Below are 10,590 nucleotides of genomic sequence, written 5' to 3'. Positions count from 1 at the left end.
CATGTAACTGCCATCTAACTGTCATGTAAATCATTTAACTGTTATGTAACTCTAATGCAACTCTCACGTAACTCTAATGTAACTGTCATGTAACTGTCATGTAACGGTCATGTAACTTTCAAAATAAAATACTGTAAATAACTTTGAAAAAACTTTTTTTTTTAAAACTACACATTGCACTGTAAATAACACATTATAAACAAAATATAAAGTATAGAAGTTATATCGTTTTCTTGGGGGTACTAAACCCACAGCAGGAGAAGCACTGCTTCTACTAGTTAGCGTTAGCGTTAGCTAGCATTCTGACGCTAATGTTAGCTGCTGTCTGTGTCCCCGTTAGTTAGACAATGACTGTTAATGTTATGATTATATCATTATCTGCGCCAGCAGCGCCACTTACAACTGTGTGTCTTTCTTTCTTATTTCTAATATAATATATTAGAGCTGTCATCGAATATATTAGATGACATGACAAAAAATCACACCCCTATACATATATATATTATATATATGTATAGGGGTGTGATTTTTTTTTAAAACCAGAAGGGGGGATGTTTTTTGTATCTATTTTTTTCTATTCAAAGACATTAACATTTTTCTGTATTTTACTGTAAAAAAAAAAAGCTAAAAAAAAATTCCTTGACCCCACCGGAGATACATTTAATTTAGTAGGAATAGGAAAACCGGGTTGGGATTCCCCCTAGAAATCGCAACCTGTGTATATATATATGTGTGTGTATATATATACGTGTGTATGTATATGTAATAAGATGTAGTTAAATGTCTAACTGCATATTCCTATTCATGTAATATATAATATATCCGCATGAGAGCGGAGTGTGCATGTCTCCACGGTGTCTGCGGCGACGATGCGATGCTGCTGATGCTGCTGCTGCTGATGATGATGATGATGATTTGCTGTTCTTACCTCTGCAGTACAGTGAACGCCGTGTCTGCTCCGTCAAACAGCTGATTTCAGACACTCGGTCACGTCTGTGGCAGAATCAAACGCTGCTCCTCCTCACCTCCTCACCTCCAGTGAAAACACACTGCGCTCTCCATGGCTCCCCTGCACTTGCAAACATGGCCGCAGCAGCGTCGGTGACGTCATGAGCTGTCGCGCTGCTACGACATCCATTACTAAAATAAATAAATACAACTAATCTCTGTATCTCTGTATGGCTTCAATTGTCAAGCGCTTTGAGAGCTTCAAAAATGCCGTATAAATTAAATTCATTATTATTATTATTATTGTTATATTGCATTATAATCTACTTATAACACTATAATTAGTTGTAAGCACTCATCAATACTTTATACAATATGCTTTATGTGTTAATAATGCTTAATACGCATTTTGCTTTATACAATAATCAAATAATACTGTAAATAATGGAGAGCTTACAGTATACAGAGGCAAAACAAAGGACATGCCATGCTGATGGATTCTATCCTGCGACCTTCTGGAACACTGGTCTGCTAAAGGCTAAACCAGACGCAATTCAAGCTGCTTTTCCTTCAGCAGCCACGCGCAGATGTCCAGTAACAGTGGTTTGTAATATCCTCGACCTGGCTGCAACAAATGCCTCAGTTCTTTACATATGTATAAAAAAATGTGTGTGTTGTTTTTGTGTAATTGGTGGTCAGAGGTGTAATTTAGCAGATAGATTAAACTATTATCATATATTCAGTCAGTTGAAATAAATTTAATTTATTTACTGGAACTAAAAAATACACACTTATATCAAGATTTCCAAGTGTTTGCAACTTTGGTTAATAAATATTATTTTCTTATTTGGCTTTAATTGTTGTCCTGTGTTTTATTTATTATCATAATCATAATAAATTAATTAAAGTCAAAATTGCAAAATCATTAAATGATTTTCAAGAAGTATCAGTATCGGTATCGGCAATACTGGCCCTGTAATTACTTGGTATCGGGTCGATACGAACATTTGCAGTATTGCCCACCCCTGGGAGACAGGCAGCTGTCACGTCATATACTCTTAATTCCGAGACACCGCTTCTGCAGGAGAGGAGCAGAGTACACAATGTGGAACGGCAATGCTAACTCCAAACGGTAGGAGGCAGCATTACGCTGACGTATGCCTCGTCTGCCGGAAACTACAGCCAGAAGAGAAAAAAGGGCGGAGAGTAGCAGGTCAGTGGAGCGTAAGCATAATACATTCATGAGCGTAAGACAAAAATCTGAGCTGTTAAGATGTTGACCATGGGTAAACCTACGTAGCGTATGCCGCTTCCTCAGTAACATACGCTCTTTGTCCTACATTTGTGCTCACGCCACGGACAGCTCCAGCCAGAAGTCGGTAAGTGTTTGCTAGCGCAGCTAATGTGGCTAATGATGGTTATTGTTTACCGCTAAGCTAATGCTCTAAGCAGCTTGTGTTGAGCTTTAATGTGCGCAGAAGAGCAGCTAACGACAGTGACAAAAGCCCCGCAGTGATATTGTTTTCACACACTTAGACACACTGAGACTCTCAGTTAGGCTGGATACGAACGAGAAGCTGCACTCTGTGGTTCCTTGTGTCATCGAGGTTTACATTGTTAAAGAAGCTAGCGGCAGAGAGCCCCCATAGTCAAAGTACAGGTCGGTATACAGGTAAAATCAGCTGAGTCCACATGATGCAAGAAGCTACCGGTGAAAGTGGCACAAAGCAGTGACAGAAAAACAAAGACTCCATTCAGATGCTTTACAGCAGTATTGGGTCGCGATGGGGCTGGCACTGGTTAAAAAAAGGAAATACATATTTACATAAAACAGATATAATCACGGGCTGCAATGATTAGTCGAATATTATCATCACAAAACGAATGATCATCACAAATCACCAATCATTTAAATAAAGAAAATAATCTCTCAGATGTTGCTCCATATGACGGATCAATTATTAAATCTGGAAAATGTTGGTTTATGGACAAAACACCACTCTCACACATTTTATGAACCAAACAAGCCAACGATTAATCAAGAAATTAGTTGATGGATTGATTAGGAAAATAATTGTTCCCTGCAGCCCTTATATAATCCACTCATTTTATTTATTCATTCATATGATACACAACCACAAGTCAGTAAACATAATAAAATGTTTCACTAAGCATGGCCAAAAATGTAAATTATAAAGCAGTGTCAATTTGAGTCATGTTTGAGCATAAATGTTTTGAAATGGCTGGTTATTATGAAGGTATATTTGGTGCAAAAGTCACAAGCACATTTAACTGCAGACTTTGCATGTGCACACTAAAGTCACAAATGTGTCACCGTAAATTGGAAGTTGTACATATTTTTTTTATACCTTGTTAACACAAAATTTCACAAATCCTTGTTACAGGTACACAAATCCTATCCTGTGCATCACAACTTCCACCTTTTTGCACTCAACACGTTTGCTCCAATCGTTGCAGTGCAGTTGTTTCATAATCTGAGAACGTGCACAAAATCACTATTGGTATTTGAGGTGGTATTGAGCCATCCACAATATTGTTGCATGTTGCATAAAAAGCACTCACAATAAATTGGCCATGGTATTTCCAGCTAATCGTGAATGCGGGAAATCGTTACTATTTCTGTGTAACTTGAAAATTGTTGTTTAGCTCACTAGAATACACAGGGTAGCCTATCATTCCAATCATTTCAGGACCTCATGATGTAAACATGTAAATGTGCTATTCGATAGCCAAGTTATCAGCGGTTTATCTCTTTACACCATCGTAGAATATGCAGATGCACAATTTTATAGGCATGGTATTGAATATGTCTTGTTGGATATCGGCAAACACACCAATATCTCCTGATATGACTAATGACTGAAACAGCTGCTACACCCTTGACTTCGATGCTTGCATCATCTCCAGTAATTTTATAGTAATATTTAATACTTTGAACAATGAAGAATATGTATCTACATCTGCATGCTAAATAGTATGTTAATTGCTCTCTCTCTGTTTTCAGATTCATTGAGCTCGTAGAAGTTTCTCCCTTCATCCACTCATCATGGTGGACTACTATCAGGTGTTAGGTGTGAGAAGAGAGGCATCTGCAGATGACATAAAGAAAGCGTAAGTTTTTTCTTTTCTTTTTTTTAAGTTCCTCTCTGCTGTGAATGTCTCAAACAACAGTAATCAGAAAGTAAATTCAAATGTGTTTTTTATTTTATTTGTGTGATTTTGGTATTTGAAATAGGGCTGTAATGGACAAAACAACAATAAATAAACTTATCTTTTGTTTTTTTTTGTGTGTGTGCAGGTACAGAAAGTTGGCACTGAAGTGGCATCCTGATAAAAACCCAGAGAACAAGGAGGATGCTGAGAAGAAATTCAAGGAGCTGTCTGAGGCTTATGAAGTCCTGTCAGATGGTCTGTATCAATAGTGTCTAGACACAACTGTAAACACACATGATATAGCAGGCACACATAATGCCACTTTCCACTACATGTTCCTGGCATGACTCGACTCACCTTGGCACGTTTTTTTGCCTTTCTGCTAGCATAGTAGCTGGTACCGAGTACGTTTTTTAGTACCTACTCTGGCGAGGTTCCAAGCGATCCGAGCCGACACTATGCTTGAATTTGTCAGACTGCTGTCCCCTGATTGGTCCTCCATGAGCAAGAGATCCAACAAAAGAATCAAACCAAATAATGCCGAATTGTTGATGCATTTTAAAGACTTAAAAATCCTGAAAACTTGCATTAAAGCTATACGTACCTTTCTTGCATGTGTCACGGCACAAATTCAAATTTAACTTTTGAAAAACTCTGCCTCCCTCAAAGTCCCACCCTCCAGGGCGGAACGGCGGCAGCCATGCGCAAGTGCGATTCATTAGCAGCCTGGACGTGGAGTGGTGAGATTCTCCCTGCTCTGACTGTAGGCTGGGACTGCGAAGGCTACTGTGCTTTGGGAGGGAATCCCGGCAACACACGCTGCTCGTTGAGCACAGTAACTGCAGAGTGATACGTGCTTTCACGTGAGAGTCTCCAAACACCACAAAAAGTCGGCAGATTTAGAGGCAAAATCGGCACATTGGCAACACTGCTCTGTCTGAGATGCGCGTGACTCACACTGTGACAGCGATCGGCGAGGCACGCGACAGATGACAGAAGCAAAAGTCTTTGTGCGCCAGCTTCTTTTTTTTGTACTGTAAACACTTATTACAACAACATGAGCCCGAGCTTGGTGGAGCCCAGATAGTTGAAAACCACACACGAATGCAAAATGAATAAATAAATAAATAAATAAAAAAAACCTCTAAAATAATAATACAAAATGAGGTTAGATTTAACTACATTTAAATAAATTCGATAGAATTTTATATAAGTCCGAACCTTTGGTATCATTTAAGAGTAACAGGGACTTCATTTCAGCTCGTTCTTCATATTATTTAAACGGGCTTTATTTCTGAAGAACTTACGTTTTTGGATTAAAGAGAAGAGTTAAGAAGCTTAACCAGGTTTATTTGACTTGGTCAAACCTGTGTTTGTTCTAATACCTCATGTCCAAAATGTTCTGCTGTGAATTATTAATAATTACTAAGTATTGTTTTTGGCGGTTCTGTGCGTTTGTTTGTTTGTCCCGCACTTGCCACTATGACCATCAGAGGGCACCAGAGGCTTGTTGCTTGAATGGGGTGAAGTCTGCCGTCTCTAATTGCCTTGTTATAAAGTTACAATATTGTTGTTAAACTATTGTTGTGGAAAGTATTTTATTTGGTACATATTCTATTGTTGAAATCATAAATCTGTTGAGAGATGTTATATTTGTAAATCACATTCCAGGTCCGTAACATTTAAGGGAAATTATTGTACTTGTCCACGTTTGTCTCGTAGTCTGAGATGCATCATACACCAGTGTCTGCGTTTATGTATCTCTAGTTTCTCCAGTACTACATAAAATATTACAAAAATACTAACTGGAGAGTCCATAAAACTCCAAATCAAATGTTATTTTATATTAGATATATATATAATATATCTGATTTTAGGATGTTTTTGCTGAATAAGGGTAAAACCAACAGTCAGGCTTCAAGGGGCAGGAAGAACTGTCACTACTTGTACAGCTTGTCAGAAGAAGAATGGAAATTGGTGAGTTGTGTAGGTTTGATGGTCTCTGTGTCTGATTTCCTCGTCCTTCACTTGGAGGATGCAGCCTTGACTATTGAGACACAACTCATAATAGTTAACCAGAAACAGGAAATGGCATATACTAAAGATCAATCTAAGGATTTTATGAGAATAATGAGATATTACACGATTTCTGACCTGTTGTCAGATTGTCACAATTGCTCATAGGTGTTGTCTTTTCTCTTGCAGCCAACAAAAGGAGCATATATGATCGATATGGCAAAGAGGGACTGACTGGGAATAATGGAGGAAGAGGTGATGGGCAACCGTTTTTTATATTTGTTTTTGTTTGATTTGTGGAGAACCTACTGTATGTATCAAACTTGACATTGAGCTGAATAATGGCGCTTGTCCAGTCCACGCAACTCCAGCACATGCTCAGTTGAAGAACTTGGAGAATCAGAAGATGGTTATGTACCTGCCTGCACCAATCATTAGGGTTGGACACTATTGATATACTAATAACATGTTACCATTGTATTTGATACTCATACACGCATACTTTTTTTGTACTTCACTGACAGGACAGGAGGAGCTCGAAGGATAAATCACTCTGTCTAGCTTTTCAGTAATAATTGTAAATGATAATCCTTCCTTTGCAAACACTGTGTTATTTTTAGTTTTGCCTCATCAGTCACAGTGTGCAGTCCAGCTGCTGTCAAATCAGCTGGATGGATTGACTTCATGTGTGTTTGCATGGGATGCATGTGATGAGATTCACGAGGTTGCTTGAATGTATCCTGAAGCTGCTCTCGTAAGCTCAACACACTGTCGAACCTCCATAAGTGATGACATTTATCAGGACCTTTGAATGCATCTCGTTAGCTGCTCCTGTGAATTCCATTTTTGCTTGAAATGCTCATCCCTGCCTGTTTTTCGACCTTTGATCTTTCAGGAGGCCACTTTCACAACAGAGACCATTTCCATGAACACTTCACATTCCGCAACCCAGAAGATGTCTTTAGGGAATTCTTCGGTGGCAGGGACCCATTTGCAGACTTTTTTGGTAAGTTTTACTTTTTCATTTTTATATGTCTTATATCACTTGATCTGTTTTTGTTGGAACCTTAACCTTTCCATCTTCTTAGGTGCAGATCCTTTCAGTGAAGATCCGTTTTTCAACAGTGCCCGGCATCACCAAAGCCGTGCCAATCGCAATCGTGCAGGACCATTTTTTGGAGGCTTTGTTGGTTTTCCTCCCTTTGGTGCTGGATTCTCACCTTTTGATCCAGGTATGAAATACACCAGTCCATAAAGACGAAAAAAAAAAACATAATCGTCAAGTGTTTAAATGACAATCTGTCCTGTTCACCTAAGGCTTTGGCTCCTTTGGCTCCATGGGTCACATGGGTCACATGGGTCATATGGGTCACATGACAACAATGGGCAGTCTGGGAGGTGGAGGCTTCACCTCTTTCTCTTCCACCTCTTTTGGGGGAGGAGGAGGTGATGGAGGAGGAGGAGGAGGAGGCTTGGGCAACTTCCGCTCAGTGTCCACCTCCACCAAGATCGTCAATGGCAGAAAGATCACTACTAAAAGGTAAGAGTCGTACCACGCTGGAGCAGATGTGGCTCAGTAATCGCACGGTTGGTGGTATGTTCCCAAGCTCACCTTTCACATGTAACACACACAGAAACCCGATAAAGTATCTGATTTTATCCACTTGGAACCATTTTTCTTTTACATTTACGTCGTAAGAAACATGTTTTCTTCTTTGTTTTTGGTTTAGGTTTTAGAATTTTGTGTTTCCAGAAAATGAATGAAAAAAAGATGTATATGAAAAGTCTGTGTCCGTCTGTGCGTGAGCGAGATCCGGCTTAAATTTAATTACTAGCTTAGTCTTGGTAAGCAAGGAAAGGAAAGGTGCCCTCCAGGTGCCATATCACAGTATGGAGGATGTAATCTTGGCTCACCTTGGTCACAGAATTGACATAATATATCATAATAATCAGTGTATTGCCCAGCCCTAATTCAGATGTGTATACATTTGTCATCAATTGTTTTCTCCGTAGAGGAAATGAAATGAATGGGTGTGTAACCACTACACTGTGTGTAAACCTTTACACCTGCAGAATTATGGAGAATGGTCAGGAGCGGGTGGAGGTGGAGGAGGACGGGCAGCTGAGGTCACTCACCGTCAACGGCAAGGAGCAGCTGCTGCGACTGAAACACAAGTAAAGAGACGTAAAGAGTGTCCTCTGTTGGAGAAGTGTTACCTCAGCACAAACATACCAATAAACTTGAGCTTTGAACCAGAGGAAAAAACAACAAAAACAAAGCAATGTATTAATAGTGTTCTACTATTGTTTGGATGTATATATTTAGGTTGCGTTGGTTTGCCCTCATGTCCTCACCCTGCTGACTCTCATGTGTGACTCAGATCAGAGGATTTGCAGACTTTCTATGCATTTTTGTTAATGCATTTCTGAATTTGAGCTGTTGTGATATTTTGGCTCAGGTTGGTGTTATTGTTTCAGTGTTTGGGACCGCACTATTGTTCTGTTGTACTGTATGTGAGCAGCCCCTTCCCCTTCCACTACACTCCATACACACACTCCCCACACACTCCACTCTTTCTGTGTACACGGAAACATTATTTTCATCTCAATATAAAATGAAATGTTCAATTATTTTTTTCCAAAATGTATAAACTAAAGACTGGTACTTCTCCCCTGTCTGTTCACCGCTTTGTCTAACTTCTTCATAGTAATAATTCTTCTTTTTTTTAATTAAGAAAATAATGCTGTTAGGATGAGTTATGCAATTTTATATGTTCTAATACCATTGTTTTTTTTTTATTTAATTAAGCATGTATACTTGTTGATGTTGAGTCTTAATGTTAAAGCTGCATTATGATGCATAAATTATGGAAGGCATTCTATAAATGATATATGAATATAGAAGATTTGTGTACTTTGTTAGCCAATAAATTTGAGTTTCATCCTATTTTCAGGATGCTGAAGTTACTGCTCTCTCTCTCTCTCGCTCGCTCTCTCTCTCTCTCTCTCTCTCTCTCTCTCTCTCTCTCTCTCTCTCTCTCTCTCTCTCTCTCTCTCTCTCAGGGAAGGGAAAACAAACACTCACCTTCCACTTGGAAGATTACTTTTTTGCATATAGAACAGAAACATCACACGTTTGGAAAAAACACTGTTCTCACATAGAGACTTAAGACTACACTACTGGTCAAAAGTTTGGGGAAGTTCAGGAAGAGCCCCATTTTTTCAATGTAAAATATAAAATGTTCAAATATAAAATTAAATGAATCAGAAAGGCACTCTGAACGACTATTCTAGCAGCAAATGTCTGGTTTTTAATGGAATATGTACATGGGTGTATAGAGGCCCATTTCCAGTGTTCTAATGGTACATTGTGTTTGCTAATGGTGTTGGAAGACTATTGGATGATTAGAAAACCCTTGTGCTATTATGTTAGCTGAAAACAGTTTTGCTGGTTCTTTAACGAAAGCAAAGTTAGAAGGGCATGATTATTATTTTGAATAAAAATCTTTATTTCTAATTTTGTCAATGTCTTGACTATATTTTATATTCATTTTGCAACTCTTTTGTTTAATAAAAGTGTGACTTTTAATGGGAAACACAACAAAATTGTATAGGTGACCCCAAACTTTTGACCGGTAGTGTATAAACAAGTCGCAGCCAGTTAAAGCAGAAACATTTCTGACATTTCATAAACCAACGGCACATCAAATCAACGAGAACACAGAGAACAACCGTTAAACACTTTGGCACTTGCGTGTTTACATCCTGACACCTGAAGTCATAGATCAGTGAGAGCTGGATTCTAACTGGCGAAAGATGCATCTTATGGATGCACTGGTACACATCCTCAATGATATAATCTGGGGTTATCGGGTGTTTCAGGTCTTTTTGAAATCAGACACCTTCGCCCAGGCAACCTCGTCCGTGGTTGCGTGTCTGGCTTCTCTCCGGCTTTTAGGTTTTATGTTTAAAATTACAGTTAATTTACCATAATGTAAGAATACGTTAATTTCATGTTTTTAAATGACAATTTATTGTATTTGTATATATTTAACTTTTTACAGGTTTATTACCATTTTCCATGAGAAAATGTAATAACTGTAAATTAACGGATACAAGCAGTATTTTAAAGATTTACCTTTAGAATTGCAAGTAATTAACCATAATACGATATTAAATTATTATTATGTTTTTTAAAGGTAAATTAACATATTTATTTCACATTCAAATGAAAATTTACATAAAATGTGATGTCATTTTACAGGAAGAATTCAGTATTCTTACAGATATTTTCCTTTTTTAAAATATAAAGTGCATGTAGATTTGGAGATTTATTTTTTCATTTATACGGTATCGTATTAGTATACATTCCACTGTAATTTTGTATAAAATGTTTAGGGTTTTTTGTATATATGTGGGTGTACATATATATATATATATATGTATATATAT

The 10,590-nt window shown here is 38.0% G+C and overlaps 1 protein-coding gene across 1 annotated transcript; it reads left to right on the top strand.

The window, feature by feature from the left end:
* Window positions 1–3,972: 3,972 nt before the first annotated feature.
* On the top strand, window positions 3,973–8,912 carry dnajb6a (DnaJ heat shock protein family (Hsp40) member B6a). The gene is made up of 7 exons (XM_083908222.1): window positions 3,973–4,080; window positions 4,268–4,377; window positions 6,328–6,393; window positions 7,034–7,144; window positions 7,227–7,370; window positions 7,456–7,678; window positions 8,212–8,912. Exons 1-7 carry the CDS (start codon window positions 4,016–4,018, stop codon window positions 8,315–8,317), a joined length of 825 nt encoding a protein of 274 aa, XP_083764348.1. The 5' UTR covers window positions 3,973–4,015; the 3' UTR covers window positions 8,318–8,912.
* The last annotated feature ends 1,678 nt before the right edge of the window (window positions 8,913–10,590 follow it).

Source organism: Microchirus variegatus, assembly GCF_963457635.1.
Source record: "Microchirus variegatus genome assembly, chromosome: 21".
Classification (NCBI taxonomy): Eukaryota; Metazoa; Chordata; class Actinopteri; order Pleuronectiformes; family Soleidae; genus Microchirus; species Microchirus variegatus.
The sequence above is the reverse complement of the archived record's forward strand: the minus strand, read 5'-3'. Positions and strand labels throughout refer to the sequence as shown.